This window comes from Leptopilina boulardi, unplaced genomic scaffold, assembly GCF_019393585.1.
Source record: "Leptopilina boulardi isolate dan_hultmark-lab unplaced genomic scaffold, ZJU_Lbou_2.1 LbouV2_405, whole genome shotgun sequence".
Taxonomy (NCBI): Eukaryota; Metazoa; Arthropoda; class Insecta; order Hymenoptera; family Figitidae; genus Leptopilina; species Leptopilina boulardi.
In genome coordinates, this window is record NW_026137980.1 from 646,161 (window position 1) to 667,184 (window position 21,024).

The following is a 21,024-nucleotide window of genomic DNA, read 5'->3' on the forward strand; positions in this document are numbered from 1 at the left end:
TTCGCTGATTCTCAGCTATAAGTATACAACTGATTCCAATCAGCATATATATACTGCTGAATTAGTGAAATTTCACTGATTTTGCAGCGTATATACGCTAATTGGAATCAGTTGTATACTTTTCGCTGATTCAAATTTAGAGTGAATAAATCGTGATGAGGGGTTATGATGATAGCATTCTCAATAATAAACTGAAAAGTTTAAAAATATAGATGAAGAATCTTAAAAATGTGATATAATAAGAATTTTTTTGTTCATTAGGTCTCCTTAGTTCTCAAGATATGTTTGTAGATCGTGAAACTGAAAATATTTTCTTCTCAGATATCAGAAACAAACATATTGCAGTTTGCAACAAGGATGGAGATTATTGTACTGTAATTATCACTGAACAAATCACCACATGCATTGCCCTTAGTTCAACGACAGGGTGAGATATAAAACTTTAAAATATTTTTTAAATCATATTATAAATTTCCATTATTAATTTAAAAATTAAAAATTGTATAAATGCGAGTTGCACTCGCTCTAAAACCATACACAAATGCAAACTCGATAGTTTGTTAAGGAGGGCTAAAGTGCCTTTATTCGTCATTTTTCAAAAAAAAAATTTCTTTCTTTCCTTATTAACTTATAACCGTTCGATATAATATTCCTGTAATCAACACGTAAAAATGCACATATATGGGCATACCTTTGAAACCTTTAACTTTTCAATAAGAAAATTTTTTTTTTTTTGAGCACAGTATTGAAACTCTGTCTACATAAACTTCAAGAACTAAGCTTTCCAATTATACAAGTGGACAGATAAAACAAGTTGTCTTCAAAAAGTTATAAATATTTAAAATTGAGAATTATTTTTAACCTGTAACAAAAAAATATTCAACAGGTGTTTGCTTTTTAGGATAAAAAACAGTTGAAGGGAATTTTCTAATAGGTTATAATTTTAAAAAGCAATAAAATTCGTTTAATATTTTCATTATTTATATGAATAATAAAATACTGAAATAATGCACTGGGTATAAAAGCATGTATCAAAAATTAACTAGATATATAAATTTTTTATTTGAATATTTACATTACATTTTAAAATAGATTTTTATTATAGTGAATTGTTTTAAAAATGTAAAATTGTAATTTTTAAAATTTACCATACAATTTTCATAGACTTTTTTCTATTTAAATTTAATATTCGTAAACTTTCCAATTTCTTTTCTCTTTTTTCCTTTTCTATTTTTCTTTTCTCTCGCATCTTATCTTTTTTCAGAATGAATTTTTTTGGATCCATTTTTGTGTCTCGAAATAAACATTAAAACTTAACCTTCAGGTTTTAATAATAATTAATGACAGTTTCTATAAAAAAAATTATAATCGGCAACTTCGTACATAACAATTTCTTTCTAAAAAATTTCGGTCGATTACGGTCGACCGTAATTGATGAATATTTTTACATTATCTTTGCAATAAAATATTTTTTCTCGAAGCACATTCACGGGATGTTAAATGGCACATGTGAAAATATATACAAGTACTTTTCGAATACTTTTATATGATTTTCATCAAGTATCACTCGTATTACGGTTGTTTTCAAATTTTGTCCACGCGTGTTTTCGTTTATTTAACTTATAATAGTTTTTTGAAGACATGAAGCACATCAATTTATTATGTCTCAAAATAATTATAGTAACTTGATCTTTGATTTCCCATAAGTTATTTTAACGTGCCGCTTGTCTTATAAAAGAAAAATCATTAATACGATGATTACGGTCGAAAAGGTTAAAAGTGAGGGACAACTTTTAAAAGCTTATAAATTTTTTCACAACTAATAAAATATTAATTTCCCTGCGAAAATGTGTTCACCGATTAATTAACATTGAAAAAACATATTTCAGAATTAGTAATTTTTATTAAATCTAAAACTATATCGTTTAAAGCATCAGAAAGGATGGTTAAGGACAAGTAGACATTGTTAAAAATCGCGTATTAAAATTGAAATAATTATTTATGTATTTAATAAATTAAAGTGGAATCTTTTGGAAATGATTGATTGTATCAAGCATTAATATTTCCAACAAAAACCAACGAAAAATTTATTAAAATTACCAAAATATATGCGAGGGACATTAAAGTTAAAGGTTCTAGAGATATGCCCATATACTAATTTGTATTTCTTTAGGTCAAAAATTGTAGAAGTTAAGGGAGGTTTAGCTATATTTTTCCTGTAATCTACATGTTAGTACGTATAGGTACTAATTGTAAGTTTTAACTCTTTTTGTCGAAGATTGAAAAAGTTACACGAAGATAAAAATCAAGCGTTTGAAGTATGAACAGTCATCCTTATTTCGCAAAAGAATTTACATGCCCCATATGCGTAAAATTTGTGCTGTATTTATATAAATTTGTACGATATGAGCATTAAAGTTATCTTAAAATAGTTCCAAAAATTCCCAAGCGTTAAAAGATCACGGTATTAACGTTATTAGTAGCAACTTTATGGCTCTATTTCATGAATGACGAGTGAATATAGTTCCCCTTTCTGCCGTGCGAGATTCGTTCAAGGGACATACTAATATAGCGTCAACGTGGAGCGATATTTCAATTAGTCGTCTGTGTCCAGTGTAGACCTATAAATATTATATATATTTAATTAAAAATTGTTTATAAAGTAATAAATTTCTTACATCAAAAAAATATATATAAATTTAAATAATTACCTATTCTTTAAATTAAAAAATAACTAATAATAATAAAGCAGTATATTAAAAAACGCTAAAATTCTAAATATTACTGAATATTACTGTATAGTTCGGAATTTTTACGTATAATTCAGGAATATCTACTTCAAAAGTTCCATCCTTTTTCTGAATAAAAGGTCTGTAATAATTACGGGTTTTTGCACAAATCCTCGTTTTCGGAACGATTTTGGGAATTCCTACGGAACTTTTTTTTCCGTGCAGAGTAAGATTGTAGTCAGTTTACAGTTAACCTTAATATAACCTTAATGTAAGCTTCCCGTAAACTTACTGTAAGCTTCGTGTAGTCTTAATGTATGCTTTCATATAAAATTACTATAAGCCTCATGTAAACTTCCTTTAAGCTTACACTACTGTTAATTAATATTAATGAATATTATTTATTAATATTTAACTATTTTTTTCACATCAGATGATATATTTATATTGTGATGTAGGATCTAAGGGTTTTTCCTATTACCTGTTAGTCTCGCGTTCAGACAGTTCGTTGACGTTCTTCCTTGAAACAACATAAGTATATATGTCGTAGGCCGATAGACATTTCAGGCCGTTAGTCAAAATCCTGGCTTATATTCTAATGGCCGGCCAGTAGTCAATAGCATAGGCCATTAGCCGAATAACTTGCTGGATGGCTACTAGCCTGACAATTTTTAGGCCATTAAAAGAAACAATTTATAGGAAACATTAATAATTTAACGATTTCATGTTCAAATTTCTATTTTTATGTTAAATTTTATTGCAATACGAAGAACTCAAATGGCATCGTGAGTTGCACAGAATATTTGCCTTAAAACAAGCACATCTTCTCGTTCTGCACTGATGTTCATTAATTTTGCAATTGCATTTTTTGTACCCCTGACCTCCACTTAGGGACTGCAGAGATGCAGCTTCTCGTAAACTTAAATATTCACCCATAAGCACGTCATTTATTAATAAAACCGTAGTTTCTACACTTTTTATATCAGTCCTGGGAAACCATCCTTTTATAAAACCGTGTTTTGTACCAATTTGATACACGTTATTTTTAAAGTCAGTTATGACACCAAGAATATTATTAAAACCTAAGTGCCGCGATCGACAGTCGGTACAGCTAAAGATATTTTGCACATCTTTCAAACACTTTCCTCTTACACATAATGAACAAATCAAATCTTGCTCATCATTTGTCAATGGATTCCCGTGATCATTTTCAATGTTCATTTAACAAATTGAACATTATGGAGGAATAGAATTTAGGACTGCATTAATACCAGAAGCTTCTGAAGAACTTGCCTCATCATCTTCACCACAGACTTTCGAAATAGAAGGTTGAGTCTCGTAAACGCTAAAAATAAATTAAACTTTCAGCATAATAAAAATAATAATAAAGATAATTATTATTAATAATTGATAATAAATAAATCTTTTTGTCGATTGTTTGTTCAGCCCTTTTAATTTTCGGAAAATGAAAATTCATCGAATTGAAAATTATGACATTTAAAAATTCGAATTTCTTAAAATTTTATATTAGCAGAATATTCTGCCTGGTAAAATAAATCAAAATGAAAGCTTATTACTTCTGTTTACCTTTTCAATTGTATACCTCGTTTTCTCCTTAGGCAATTACTAATATTTATATTAATTAACGTGTGTTGAATTATAATGTAAACAGAGTTTCTTCTAACGGCCTGAAGAATGTCAGTCTAGTAGCCCATTAGCGCAGTATTCTACTGGCCGGCCATTAGAATATAAGCCATGCTTTTGGCTAACGGCCTGAAATGTCCATCGGCCTACGACATATATATATATAATAAAATTCAAATAATTAAAAACTGCAAGTTTTTTTTCTTTTGTTTTCTTTTTATTGTGTAAGTAAAATCCTAAGTATTGAAACATCGTACACCTACTCCGCGTGAGTCCTGAGTTTAACCAACGAGCTAAACTTGTAGTATATTTAAATTATTTTAGAAACATACTTAAATTCTTTTCTTCCTAAAACCTTGCTTGAATATAGCAATGTAATATTTCCAAACTTACCCTGTAACACCGTGTCAAATTCCATGTAAGAAATTATACTATATCTGAGATATAACTACAGAAGAGGAAGAAAATTGGTAAATTTTGTTTTACAGATTAATATATTGGTATAGTAGGGAAACAAACTCTATATTAGTAGCTGGAATGAATGGAAAAAATCAAAAGATTCTCATACAGAATGTGACTACTCCACTTGCATTGGCTATTGATGAATACAATAAACGATTGTATTGGCTTGATTTAAAATACCATATGATCCAATCAATTAAGTTAGATGGGACCGATATGAGGGTATAATTTGTTTTTATTGTTTTATTGTCATTATTATTATTAATAATAATATTATTAATAAGTTTACTTTTTCATTAAATTTATTTTATACTATTATTCATATATAAAAAATAATATTATTCGCTGAGTTAGTGGAAAAAAAGGACACGTCGGATTTTCGTTGAAAAAGAGGACACGTCGCGTTTGAGTTGAAGAAAAGGACACGTCGAATTTTATATTTTTTTAAGAAAATTTAAGTTGGTAACACTTTTTTTGAGGTTGACATTTAAATATTTATCACTTAACTGAAATAAATTATATTGGTTAGAATGGTTAAAAATTAAATTATAATATTGAAAATTTAACCTTGTAATTCTATCTTAATTAATATTTTTGTTTAATACAATTTTCAGTTTTCGCTAAGTTACAAAAATTAAAATTATAATTATCTTTATTAAAAGATGAAAGATGTATATGCAGCAAAAAATTTATAACAGTTATAAATTTTTTAATTTAATTTAATTAAGATAAAATTACAAGGTTAAATTTTCAATATTATAATTTAATTTTTAACCATTCTATCCAATATAATTTATTTCAGTTAAGTGATAAATAAATAAATATTTAAATGTCAACCTCAAAAAAAGTGTTACTAACTTAAATTTTCTTAAAAAAAATATAAAATTCGACGTGTCCTTTTCTTCAACTCAAACGCGACGTGTCCTCTTTTTCAACGAAAATCCGACGTGTCCTTTTTTTCCACTAACCCAGCGTATTTATTATTATACTTTTTCATTAATATAAAATAATTCATTAATTTTAGATAGTGTTGAAAACTGTGCGGAACAGTTTTTCTGTTTTTGGAGTATTCGAAGACGATTTGTATTTTGCGTCTCTTGATCAAATTCAATCCTGTAACAAATTTACTTGCAAGAATTTAAAAACTGTAATTAATAGCGATAAAGTTCTATATGATAATATTATTTATCACGGTCTACAAAATCATTCTGCGGTATATTTTAATTATAAATATTTAAATTATAAATAAAAAAAACATTAAATAACAGTGGGCACGCACTTGCTTATACACTGAGAAAAAAATACTGTTGAATCAAATAGTTCAATGCTATTGCATTTTCCCATTATTGATTCAATAACAATTTTATTGATTGAAAAGTATATTACATAAAACGAAAAAACGAAACTATTTAAATTAAAAGTATGGTACTGTAAAATTAATGCCATTGTGTAAATTGATGCTATAGTTAATCTATTTATATCAGCAGAATAATTTATTGATTCTTTGACAATTTTTATTTCAAGCATCTACTCTCTAAATTTGAATCAGCGATAAGTATACCACTGGTACCAATCAGCGGATATACGCTGAAAAATCAGTGAAATTCCACTAATTCATCAGTGCATATAAGCTGATTGGAATCAGTGGTATACTTATAGCTGAGAATCAGCGAGATTCCGCTGATTCAAATTTAGAGAGTAAAAGGTGAATTTGAAGAAAATGTGTGTAAGTTTGAATCATACGAAAAATTGTTTACTTCAATGAAGCGAGCCCCTCCTTATATCCTTTGTTTTAAAAAGATATTCTTTTAAAATTTAACATTAAATATTATTGTTAAAGAAATATCGACTAGAATCAGAAATACAAATTCTTTGAGGTGACTGCACTATACACCGAAAAAACGATATTCTAATTTTAAGAATTTTCAACTTATTTTAAGAATATGCGAGACTTAAATAGGTGCCACGAATATATTCTTAAATTAAGAATAGAATCTTCTTATATTAAGAATATTTTCTTAGAATCACTTTTTTAGAATATAATCTTAAAATAAGTATATTTTCTTCTTGTATCAAGAAATATACTTTTAGCAGTTTTAAGAATACTATAAACTTAATTATCAAATCCATAGTAAGACCTCTCACTCTTTTCATGGTGTTTATATTATTACCTACACACAACACACAAATATAAATAATAATATAAAACATTGAAAAATAGAACAAAAAAAAGCAAAAAACAACAACAACGTTAGAACACTCGTCTTTATCGATGCTACACTGAAAAAGCAATCGATAACAGCTATATAGCTATATACACGTTGTTGGATCGTGGCGACGACTGCACACACGCTTGACAGTTTTCGCGGCAAATAGAGGTAATGTTGACCACTTTTGGTAATCAACATTTAATCAAAAAAACTATAATTATATTAATAAAATAATTGCACGACGACTCGTTAGTCAATGGCGACGCGAACAAGCTAGCAGCACGTCAATTCTAGCGCATATTCTTGTTTTAAGAAGAAGAAGATTTAGTACATAGAAAATATTCTTAAAGTTAGAATATGCTTAAGAATATTATTAAGAATATTTATGTAAGAATATAACATTCTTAAAACTAGAATATTTTAAGAATATTTTTAAGAATATTTTTTTAAGAAAATAATAATCTTAAAACTAGAATACCATTTTTTCGGTGTAGTTGTTTATATTAGTAATATATAATAGAAATTAATATTATTTAAACAAACAACTTTAAATAAATAACAAGTAAACTTAATCAGTCGTTTTAAGAATTACAATTTACAATGTAGTATTAAAAATTTATAAAAATAAATGACAAAAATATTTTCTTATAAAATAGAGCAAGTAAAGCCAAACTTTTTCACTTGTTCTACTGCACTTTGTAATTGTTCGTTCGAATAACGAAATCTTTCGTATTTTCTTTTTTTAGGTGGCATTACTACAAATATTTAATGCAGATGTTTATTTAAAACACTTGTTTATATTTTCCTAACCTTCAATTTGCTTTGGATTATTCTGACAGCTCTTTTTGACATTAGCGCCTCCTAGCTGAATCGATTTAAAGTGAGTGTTCATTCACTGGATCAAAAGATAAAAACTGTTTGCACCAGTGAATAAACAGTGGCTATTTACTGAATCATTGAAAAAAATGTACCAGTGTTTGAACAGTTTAAAACTTTCAGTAATATAAATATTTTTTTGTAAAAAAATATTGATAATGAAACTTTAAAGCTACAAAAATTTAATGATAACCTATTTTATATATTTTATGAAAGAATTATATTTTAAAAAAATGTTTTAATTTTGAGTGCGCTCTCTATGTAATCTAATTATTATTCTGATTCTAGATCGCAAAATCGGGTATTCCTTTAAAATTTATTTTATTTTAAAATGATTTTTCATAATTTTTATGTTCTTTAATAAAAAGAACCTTTTAAATAACACAGCCCCACAAAAAAAAAAAAGTGTCATGTACTTTTGACCGGAATACCCTAACCCTATGTATTTTGACGCGCTGAACACGAATCCGAAGTCCGTTTTGCTCCATCACGTCAGGATTTTTTTCTAACCTCAAAAAACATGTCGGATTTTGAGAAGTAGGCGATTTTTTTTAAAATTGATGTATTAACTTCAAACTTGGTATCTGAGGGTTTTTTGTGTCGCTGATTACGAATCTGAAGTTAGATTTTCAAAATCCAAAATGGCGGATCCAATATGGCGGACGAATTTTGAAAAAATTTTAAGATTTACTTCAAACTTGGTATCTAGGGGTTTTTTGGGTCGCTGATTACGAATCTGATGTCAGATTTCCGAAATTCGATATGTCTGATTCAATATTAAGGAATTATTTTTAAAAAATTGTCAGATTATTATGAAATTTGGTATCTACAGGTTTTCTAAGTTGCTGACAAGTAACACTAGGGAAGTGCCATACGCCAATTTTCCTGAAACTTGGCAGTTTTGTAGTTTTTTGAAAACAATTTGACACGTATGTTTTGTTTTTCCCCAAAAGCTGATTTATGGGGGGGAAATACCCCTTGAATTTTTTTTGGTAGGGAGACATTATTTTACGAAATTTTTCAAAAATTAATGTGCAATAGTGTATCTGGGGGTTTTTTGGGTCACTGATTACGAATCTGATGTCAGATTTCAAAAATTCAAAATGGAATATCCAACATGGACTTCTATCGGCCACATTAGATACGCCATTATCAATTTTTGAAAACTGACATCAGATTCGTAATCAGCGACCCAAAAAACCCCTAGATACCAAGTTTGAAGTAAATCTTAAAATTTTTTCAAAATTCGTCCGCCATATTGGATCCGCCATTTTGGATTTTGAAAATCTAACTTCAGATTCGTAATCAGCGACTCAAAAAACCCCCAGATACCAAGTTTGAAGTTAATACATCAATTTTTAAAAAAATCGCCTACTTCTCAAAATCCGACATGTTTTTTGAGGTTAGAAAAAAATCCTGACGTGATGGAGCAAAACGGACTTCGGATTCGTGTTCAGCGCGTCAAAATACATAGGGTTAGGGTATTCCGGTCAAAAGTACATGACACTTTTTTTTTTGTGGGGCTGTGTTATAATTAATGAACCATTCTTTTATTAAATAATAATTTTTAGCCTTAGTTATATGTACTTTTCAGACGAATGTTCATTCACTGGGGGGGGGGCAGTCACCCTACGCGAGTTTTAATGCTTCGCGAGTTGAACAGTAGGCGAGTACTGTGAGCTCCCGCGTAGCGTCGAAGTTCTCGCCTAGTGTTCATTTGAGACAAATTATGAATGGTATGTGAGTCTGAATGCTTCCTGAGTTGAATGGTAGGAGGTACTGTGAAATTCCGCGTAGCGTCGAAGTTCTCGCCTAGCGTTCATTCTTGAATCAGCGGCGGCGATATCTTTTTATAATATAGTAATGACATATATATATATATAAAAGTGTGGTGTGTATGTGAGAGTGCAAATTAAAAAAAATAAATATATAGAAGTGTGAATATGAGAAATAATTATAATATATAAAAAATTTATGAGCTTAGATTAGTTTTTTTAATTTATGGTTGTTTTCCTTTAACCTCATAAGAGGATTGAATTTATAGCATGGTGCTATTAAACTAAGAGCATATTCTATAGATTTTGTAGCATATGCTTTAAATTTAAAAACTTTTTCGATTGACTCAAAAGCATATACTATAGATTTCAAAACAATGACATATATATCAGTTAGGCAGCCCGATATGACACTATTTAATGAATCAAACCCATATGTCATTGATTCAACAACATTTTTTTCTCAGTGTAAGACGTCTTGAATATGTGTTTTTGTGGATGTCTTTTAGACTTTGGAAAAAGAAGTCATTAATATTTTAGATATTTTCTAAAGAGATTCTACGTCTGGGCCAAAAGTCGTCTTCTAAAATATATTTTTTTAAATTATCGACGGCTGAGTTGTAGAAAAACATGCTCGGTCCTTTTTTAACATATTTCAAAAACCACAAGACACTTTTTAATTTTCAAAAATGCAATTTGAAGCTAAGACCTTAAAGATTATGTTGTCAAATTTTTCCATACATTATTCTAGATTATGCCAGTAGTCAAGAACATTACATTAGTACGAAAGTAGGAAAATTGCATAATTTTTTCTTGAATCCTTTTTGGGTGTTATAAATGCTAAAAAAAAAAGAAAAAAATTTCTTGATATACATTCAAACACAGAATTTTATCAGCTTTCCAACCATCTAAGTTACAAGTTACTAACTTTTTTTTAATTTAAAATATATTTTTATAAAGTCAGCATCAAATTTCCACTCCTTGCACGTCAGGTGTACCAACAATTTCCGCAACGATACTGTATTTTAGACGTTCCGGTGCCCACTGTGATTAATTTGAAATTAATTTATTTTTGTAACTAATATTAAGTGAAATTTTTATAAATTTATATATTATTTATTTTGTGACCAATTACAAAAATTTATAGAAAGATAATCCTTGTTATCGGCATCCATGCTCACAACTTTGTCTTCCGACTGGAACTGGAAATTATTCCTGTGCTTGTACTTTAGATCATGAATTAGCGTCAGATAATCAAACTTGTAAAGGTATTTTTGAAAAATTATTTATTTTAATTAATTACATATATCCCGGACTCCTCACAATTTTTTAGTATAGCCAACTCGCAAAAATGGAAAGCGCTTTTTTCGTCTAAAATATTGTAAATGTTTCTTGTTCGTGGCAAAGAATTTGAAATTGAATTTAAAATACTTTTGATGAATGCAAAGATTTAATGTATAAATGAAGAATAAATTATAATTATAATATTTAATAGACATAAAATTATGTTTTCTGCAATTTCTATAAGAATATTTTTATAATTGTTGTAAAATATAACCTTTTTCAAGAACATCAGCTTATTCATGTTAAAAATCATCTTTTACAATAATTATAACAATATTCTTATAGAAATCACAGAAAACATAATTTTATGTTTATTAAATATTATAATTATAATTTATTCTTCATTTATAACTACTTTAAATCTTTGAATTTAACAAAAGTTTTTTTTTAATTTAATTACAAATTCTCTGTCACGAAATTGAACCTTTACAAAATTTTAGACGAAAAAGGCTCTTTTCACTTTTGTCTATACTCAAAAATTGTGAGGTGGTAAGCGCCTTTAAGGCCAGGTCCAAGTCGTGTCAGCTGTTCCATTGAAACTTCAAAGGAACAGCTGACTCAACTTGGACCTGGCCTTAAGGGTATGTGGGCAAACGACGTTTTTTGTGGTTCCAAAATTTCTCTGAAATAAAGAATGATTTTAGATTAAAATTTTGGTGAAATAATTTTGTTAAGTGCAAGGAATTTCGCTGTTTTACTCATTTAGGGGAGAGTGGGAGAAAAACCGGGTACCTTTTTTGTAATTCTCGGTTTACAAAGAATCTATCAAACAAATTAGTTCAAGTCTCATTGAAAATTCTTCCTTGAACATTAGAGAATCAGAAAATAAGGTCGATGGCATGGAAAAAATTTTTTTGACCAATTTAAGCAAGGTTTTTCAAAAAAAAAAATGCAAAGTACCCGGTTTTGCCCCGATGGTGAGGCAAAACCGGGTACTATCAAGAAAATATTTAAATCATGAAATATTATTTAACTTTTTATTCAATTATTATTATCCTTCACTAACATTATAGAAAATAATTAATATTCAATAAATTTAATCAAAATATATTATATACTTGCCTAAAAGAATATATCGACACAAAAATTTTTATAAGTGATTTACTTTCGATCAAAAATGGATTTTCTTTTGACCTAAAATTTAAAAGTCGCATAAAATATAATAAATAAATTTTTATACAGCGGATATATAATTAAAATGATGTTGATTGTAATATAAAAGATATATGTATAATGGGTGACACAAATGGAAATACCTATCATGGAAAACTAGGGGTACCCGGTTTTACCCCACTCTCCCCTACGATGACTTAACGCAAAAATAATAAAAATAAAGCAATAAATATAGTACAGTAATGTATTTTATCATTTTAAAAATTACACTTTTTAAACTTCATTTTTTAATAATTTAATGTAAAATTATGTATTTTTCGGAGAACAGCGAGATTTCTTGTACCCAAATTTATCATCCCATACTAGGTCACGTGGGAGGTTCCTACATACCCTTAAGTAACTTAACTTTTATTGTTATTATTATTATTATAATATAATATTTTACATTATTCATATAATTATATATAATTACATGGATAAAGATGAGGAATTGTTTACAGATGCTTACTGATGTTTGCTATCGGATCTATCAAAATTAGTAACTACAGCTAAATTTTTTGCTATGACAACAAAAAAGTTTGCTATGATAAACAATATTAGTTTTAATTTTTAAAAATTTACTATCACAGCAAATTTTTTTGACCCCACACGGAGAGAAAAATCTGGCTTTTATAGTATGAAAGTAGTTCTTACTATTCCAGCATGAATTTTTCCTACAATTAGAGCAAGAATTCATGCGTTCTCAGCATGAAAGCAATCAATGGTAAAAAGGTATGTTGAACATACTCTCATAGGAAGAACTTCATGCTCTGAAAGCAGGAGCGCCATGCGGCAAAAGTATAGAACACAGTCGTACTAGGATTGCAGGAGTCTCATGCTTTTTCGGTATGAGACTTTTGCAACAGGAGTTTAAGCCACGCCCACTTATATACTTTGCGTGAAAACGTTAGCGAGGCATGGGCTATTTCGAATTTCTGATATCAGTATGTGAATCGCAGTGATTGATAACAGACAGTATAAATTTATTGCATTATTATAATGTTTGATACAATTTTACCTTGATGAGAAGTTTCTATTTCATTAAGTAAGATCAAAATTAGTTTTTATTAAATATTTTTGGTGTAATGAAAACTTGAAGATCAATGGTTTGTATTATAAGTTGATCCTATTTGTGTATTTCCATTCCTAAAATTTAAAACATAATCTAAAATTATTTGCTTCTTATGTACCTTTCTTTGTAGCGCGACATATATATAAATAGTTTATATTTAATTACTAAATATGAATATAAGTTCAAAATATTTTTACAATACTATATTAGATTTTAATAAAATATAATACTTTTTTATTTATATTATATAATTTTTTAACATTATTTTTGAAATAAGATATTTATCATTATATAACTATATATTATTTAATATAAAAATTATATCTAGTCGCAACAAATTTATATATATATATATATATATTTATATATATTAAAATCATTTATCTACATTTACTTATTCGTATAGGTACAGTATCTCACAGTTTAATAAAAACGCGTAAATCATTTTGAACGATGTAAATTTAAAGGGGGCGTGGCTTAAACTCCTGTTGCAAGAGTCTCATACCGAAAAAGCATGAGACTCCTGCAATCCTAGTAGGACTGTGTTCTATACTTTTGCCGCATGGCGCTCCTGCTTTCAGAGCATGAAGTTCTTCCTATGAGAGTATGTTCAACATACCATTTTACCATTGATTGCTTTCATGCTGCAAACGCAAGAGTTCTTACAGCTATCGCTAGAATTTTTTGACTAAAATTGCATGAAAAAGTTTCATACCTTAAACGTATGCCTCCTCATACTATAAAAGCTAGATTTTTCTCTCCGTGCACAGTAAATTTCTTCGCTGTCCCTATATTAGCTAGACGTAATTTGATGTGACAGCAAATAATTCGCTGCCACAGAAAATTTTTTCTATGCTTATAAAACAAATTAAATGCAATTTTCGCTTAACCTCCAACAGCACCTGAAATTTCATTTAAATCTCATTATTTTTGCAATTTTAAAATATTGAGACAATATTGCGAATATTGATGCAAGTTTAGGTGCTGTGTGGGACATAACTGAAAAATTTGAATCTACTTTGGAATTTCTGTTGCTTGTATATACCTTGTTAGTACGGAGACTAGAATGTAATAATTTTATTACTTGATTATCTACGTACTGTTAAATCTTGTTTTAGAATCTTTGAATTATGAACACATTATAATTGGATATGGCAATAAATTATTTAAATTTTACAAAAATCTTCTTGGACGACCATCAATGAAATCAAATGACACATTAAAAGACATTACACATATCGTATATGATTCAATTGCAGGTAAATTGAATATGTACCTAAAAGTGTGTTTAAGTGTAATTAGGGTAAGAATTGTGATTGAGAGTCTTGAATCCTGCTTTTATGTATGGAGAAAATAAAAAATATATATAAAAATTTATTAATAGAATAATAATTAATTAAATAATATATGTTTATTAACAAAGAATTTAATTTTCTACCAATATTTTGTTTTATTCGAATAAATTTTGTTAATTATCACATTTTATTTTACAGACAATATACTTGTAGCCGATCGATTTACAGACTCATTGTTCAGTTTTAATTGGAAAAGTGGTGAAGTGAAATTAATTTTAGACATAACAAATCAGTATATTGGTGGCATGGATTTTGATTATGCTGGTAATAATTTATATTTGTCAAACATGGAATTTAATGCCATTGAAATTTACAGTATGAAGACGCAAAGTAGATTAGAAATTCCTTTTGTCGATCAACCACATGAAATTGCTCTCGTACCAGAGGAAGGGTAATGTTCAATTTTATTACAATATATAGTAACTCATATATAATATTAATATATACATATACATAAGGGAGTGTAGTCAGTGTTAGACATAGTTTTGACTTTTCTCTATAACTTCCCCTGTAGGCCTAATTTTGAGATTTCTCGCATATGGTTCGAAAGATCTACTAAAATGTAATGTTTTTACTGAGCATTGTAAAAATATTTGATCAAAAGTTTCAGAGTTATAGTCAATTAAAAAAAAGGTATTTAGAGTTGAACCAGGTAGTCAGGGTTGAGCAACTGTAGAAAATCAATGAAATATGCAGATAAATTGATTAATAATGACCTTCAAATAATAGAATGGCGCTCAAATACACTTGAAAATGAGAAAAGGAACAGTGAAATTGAAATAAAAAGCCCTTATTGTATAATTTTCAGATTTTCGCTTGTATCGCAAAGCTGGTCTGAAAAGTGAAAAAAAAAAATTATTAAAAATTTGTATTTCCTTTCTTTCTAATGGAAATAAAGTTTTTGACACCTCTTTAAGTTGACAAATGAATTTCCATAGCAAGAACCCTTCATAATTGCAAAATTTTTGGGTGGCTCAACACTGACTCACGCGTCGTTTAGCGTCACACCACACACAAAAAGAAACGCGTGATGCAAACACCATATTACGTTTCACATTTTCATTATATGTTGACTTGGGATTTCATATGGGTTTTTGTAGAGGAACCTATATGGGATCCCACGTAGGAATTCATATGGTTTTATACATAGACCAACGTTTTAAATTTCCCATGTCTATTCCTATATGTCAAATCGTGTCTTCCTTTTGTCAATCTACCTTTCATTTTCCAAATTTCATATTATAATTTTTTTATTCTTAAAAAATAAAAAGTAAAGAACTTTAGATAAATTTAAATTATACCTTTTGATTTAAGGCCAGGTCCAAGTGAGGCAGCGCCATCTACATTGAAACTAAAATTTTGGAAAATTTTCAACAGCCTTTTCTTGGAAACAAGAAGGTAAAATGCTTTCTCCTTTATGGATAATTGATTATTGGCAAGATATACACCAGCTAAAACTTTTTTTGAGTTAAAATAATAAAAAAAATTTCATGTCAATAAATTAAATATGAGCACTTTTTTTCACAAAAACTGTAACAGTACTTTCTCATAAATTACAATCAAAAATGCAATTTCCATTTGGAAAAGTAGAAAACGCTAAAAAATACACGACCTAAGATTTACCAATCACGAAAATAACAAAAAAAAAGTTTTTTAACATAACATATTTTACTCATTATGACAGCCGTTTGGTAGGTTATATATATGTCACCAGACGTTTCGCAGTTTTGCCGAAAGGAGGAGATTGGCGCTGTTGCTAACCACCTGAAATACATAATCTACCAAAGGGCTGTCACAATCAGTAAAGCAGTATCAATATGTTAAATATTTAATAAAATTTTTTTTTTGTTATTTTCGTGATTGGTAAATGTTAGGTGGTGTATTTTTTAGCGTTTATTAATTTTCCAAATGGAAATTGCATTTTTGATTGTAATTTGTGAGAAAGTACTGTTACAGTTTTTGTGAAAAAAAGTGCTCATATTTAATTTATCGACATGAAATTTTTTTTATTATTTTAACTCAAAAAAAGTTTTAGCTGGTATATATCTTGCCAATAATCAATTATCCATAAAGGAAAAAGCATTTTACCATCTTGTTTTCAAGAAAAGGCTGTTGAAAATTTTCCAAAATTTTAGTATCAATGTAGATGGCGCTGCCTCACTTGGACCTGGCCTTAAGGCATTGCAGTCCTGTCAGAATGTCAAAAAAGTATTCTCCAAATAAAAGATTTTTTTTTTTAATAGAAAACTTAACTTATGGAGTGTTGGCAATTTTTTGTAATAATCTTGAAAGTTTTTTAAATTTAATGATTAAAAAATTTTTTTTTAATTACTTCAGAATTATGTTCGTGGTATTTCAAACGAAAATGAAGAAGTATGTTTTAAGAAAGTTGGACATGTCAGGAAAAGTAAAATCTCAAAACTTTTTTGAAATCATCAATTTTTTAAATAGGGAGATAAAAATATTTCTCGCTTATGATTTTTATGATGAGAAATTATATTTGGCCAATGATATCAGCAGCCATACTATTTACAGTATATCTAAACAAGGTGTGTTAACAAAATTTTTCTTTTTTTTAATTTCATTAAATTTAAATTTCGTTAATTTTACATATATTTGATTTTATTTTTTGCTATTATTACAATTTAATAAAAAATTTTATAAAATTAAATTTAATATATTTTTTTTTATTAGTTGAAAAAATTTAAATGACAATTAATTAAAATTTTTTTTATAGGCAGTAGTGAAAGGTTCTTCACTAGCTCACTTTTTAGACCGGTGAGCCTGGCGGTTATGGACGATTTAATATATTGGACGGAACGAGATGATCCAAAATTAATTTGGTCTAATAAAAATAGATTTCATAGTAGTGAATTAAAAATTGGTAAATGTCGACAAAATATTTAATTTATTTTAATAAATATATAGAAAGATGAATTTAATTTTATTATAATTTTTTTTTTATTTCTATTTGGAAATATTTGAAATAAAAAAAAAATGAAATAAGAGTTTTATAAAAAAAATTTAGTTTTTATTTCTAATATTAATTTAAAGTATAATTTTAATCTACAGAATATAATGCTATTAGGGGAAAGTTAATGTCCATGCAATTGACAGTTTTACATAACAGGCATATGAATAATCACAATTGTAGCCAGGGATCACCTTGTTCACATATTTGCATTACAACAGGAACAGATAATTATGTAAGTGAATTATTATTTATTTTAATTTAATTATTATTATTTTTTTTTAAATTCATAAATCACGTTAAGAAAAAATTTTGTTTCAAGGAGGAACTTTTTGATATGATCATTATCTTGTAACGTTCAATCTCTCAAAATGTGTCCTTTTTGTAATAGACTATATAATTAAATAACTAATTAAATAATAAAGTAAAATAGTTAATAAATTTTATCATTTTATTTTTTAGATTTGTGAGTGTCCCTATGGAATGAGTTTGAATGATGATGGAAAAACATGCGAGACAAGAACATGTCAAACAGATGAATGGAGATGCGTAAGAACTGGTCATTGCATCGATATAAGGAAAAAGTGATTTCAATGATTAAAATAATTATTTAATTTTAATTTTTTAAATAATAATTTTCAAATTTTTTTTAATAAACACAATTGTAATTTTTTTTCACGATTACAGATGTGATGGAAAAGTCGATTGTCTTGGTGGAGAAGATGAAATAAGTTGCAATTCAAATAGTCAGTGTTCAAATTTAGAGTTTCGTTGCCAAAATGGACAATGTATCGACATTAAAGGCCATTGTGATTATATTTTTGATTGTTTCGATGAGACAGACGAGAAAAATTGTACAAGAAAATCTTGTGACGAGGGTAACATTATTTATGATTTTTTTTTAAAAAGAAGAATTTTGAAAAAAAGAAATTATTTCTCTAATTAGAAAAAAATTAAAAAAAGGAAATATATTTATTTTCTAATCTTACAGAATATTGTTTATTTTTACATTTTTTTTTATAGGGTAAATGCACTAATTGCGGCGCGATTCGAGTCAAAACACTTTTGAAATAGAAAATTCGACATTTCTATTGCATAAACTCAATTTAAGACTTATTAAACTTAAAGCTTATGTTATTAAGATATTAAAAAAAATTTTTAACTCTATAAAAATCGATTATTTAAACAAATATGAGAAATTAAAACTAATACCGTAATTTTCTATTGCGGCGAGTTTGTATCAGTTTCGGTGTATCAATTGCGGTGACCAAAATTACGTGTATTTTGAAGATACTTTGCCCGCCGAAATTGAAGCCAATGGAAATCTTAAAAATGTTTCAATTGCGGCGCGGAAAAAAATTTGATCTCAAATAATTAAATTAATAATTGTTTAAATGTGCATCTTTATAAGTATTTGTATCAAAAAAAGATTGAAATAATTTTTTTTAATCATTTGGCAACAGTTATATTAAATATAATAGTAATAATAGTTATTTTTTATGAACGCGCCGTTATTGGTGCACTCGCCGTAATTAGTACACTTACCCTATTTATTTATAAAAATACTTTTATAAATTTGTTTTAATTATTTATTTTTATATTTTTCATTATTATGTACTTTCAATTACAATTGTTCTGAAGATTTAATTAGTTATAAAAAATGTTAGTTAAAAATTAAAATTTAATTAGTTAAATGTATATATTTTAAATTATAAAAGTATATTTTTAGAGTAAATAAAGATTCAATTTTTATTTGAATAAAATTTGCAAAATCTTTTTTTCTTTTTAATTTTTTATATTATGAAAAATAAAATTGATAAAATAAAATTAAGAAATAATTTTAGGAGAATTCCAGTGTCACGATAAAGGTCAATGTATAATGAAATCACTTGTCTGTAATGGACGAATCGACTGTCTTGACACTTCCGATGAATTTAATTGTAAAAATTTTACTTGCAACTCAAATCATTTCAAATGTAATATAACAGACGTTTGTATTCCAAAACACTGGGAATGTGATGGAGAGGTAAGGAGAGATTATTTTAAAAAAAAGAAAAGAAAAAAAATCAGGAAAATATAAAGTATTTTTTTAAATTTGAAATAATTACAAACCCGTAAAAATTCATCTTTCTAATTAGCAGATTTTTCAATGCTGATTTGGAAACATAATAATTATTATTTTATTAAATATAATAATTCTTCACATATTTTTCAGATTGATTGCTCGGATGGTTCGGACGAAGGTGAAAAATGCATATCCAAAATTTGTTCTCAAAAAATGTTTCAATGTAAAAATAGTAATTGCGTTGATCAGCTATTAGTTTGCAATGGTTACGATGATTGTGGCGATTTATCTGATGAAACAGGATGTATAAATTATAAAAAAATTGATCCCATCAATTGTAATGCCACTGAATATAAATGCAACAAAAGTGAAATTTGTATTCCTCAAAATTTGCGGTAAACAATTTTTTTAAAAATTAATTTATAATTATACAGTTTATAATTATAATTACTTTCATATGTGGCGTTTCCAGTTATTTTTTTTTACTGATATATATATATATTTTTTTTTTTTGAAATCTTTATGAAAAATAAGAAAATACGTATTTTTTTATTTGATAAAAATTATGATGCTCTTTATTGATTATTAGTACTAAAAAACTGTAAATAGTATTTTGACTGTAAAAAAAACCATACTTTCGTATAAACGAGAAGAAGTTCCATGCAAAAACACGATTTCAAAATTGGAAATAGGAAAGCAATACAATGACAGGTTTATTACTTTATGTCCCCGTCAGATGGCAGAAGCATGCAGGGAGCACATAGTCTCTGAGCTGTCATTATATTAATTTTTTATTTCTAATTTTGCGATCGCGTTTAATTAAATTAAAATTATTTATATTATTATTATTTAATTAAAAAATGACCAAGTAGATATTAATTTTTTTTAAATACATTGTTTTTAATTTGTTAATATGAAACGTTAATTTCTTTTTATTGAATAAAGTGATCTGATGATGGTGTCAAACCAAGACACCGAAAAGTTGCTTAAAAAAAAGTGAATTAGAGTTTTATTTTCAACTTATTACTATTAGGAAAAAATTAATTTCAGATGCAATAACAAATTAGATTGTCCACATGGTGACGATGAGAAAAATTGTTTTCAATGTGAAGAATCAGAATTTAAATGTGAAAATTTGCGATGCATTGATTTGTCTTGGATGTGCGACAGCAAAAATGATTGTGGAGATAATTCAGATGAGACACATTGCGGAACTGCTCGTCAAGTGAACAATTCGCCATCAATAACAAGTTCATGTGAAGAATATAAATGTGATGACGGTGGATGTATTTCATATAGCAAACTTTGCAATCAAATTTACGATTGTAATGATAAAAGCGATGAACAAGGACAGTGTGGTAATGATCCA

The 21,024-nt window shown here is 27.5% G+C and overlaps 1 protein-coding gene across 6 annotated transcripts in view; it reads left to right on the forward strand.

Annotated features, from left to right (window-relative positions):
* Positions 1–21,024, forward strand: part of LOC127289330 (vitellogenin receptor-like) — a 77,505-nt gene that overhangs the window by 31,556 nt on the left and 24,925 nt on the right. For all 6 annotated transcript variants that reach the window (XM_051317191.1, XM_051317194.1, XM_051317195.1 and 3 more), the window contains 14 exons: positions 262–427; positions 4,862–5,057; positions 5,860–6,048; positions 10,844–10,964; positions 14,383–14,523; positions 14,758–15,010; positions 16,957–17,168; positions 17,357–17,503; positions 17,692–17,825; positions 18,053–18,174; positions 18,278–18,468; positions 19,435–19,616; positions 19,806–20,050; positions 20,706–21,013. In XM_051317191.1, coding sequence (XP_051173148.1) covers positions 262–427; positions 4,862–5,057; positions 5,860–6,048; positions 10,844–10,964; positions 14,383–14,523; positions 14,758–15,010; positions 16,957–17,168; positions 17,357–17,503; positions 17,692–17,825; positions 18,053–18,174; positions 18,278–18,468; positions 19,435–19,616; positions 19,806–20,050; positions 20,706–21,013 — 2,607 coding nt within the window. The remainder of the gene's footprint in view (positions 1–261; positions 428–4,861; positions 5,058–5,859; positions 6,049–10,843; positions 10,965–14,382; positions 14,524–14,757; positions 15,011–16,956; positions 17,169–17,356; positions 17,504–17,691; positions 17,826–18,052; positions 18,175–18,277; positions 18,469–19,434; positions 19,617–19,805; positions 20,051–20,705; positions 21,014–21,024) is intronic.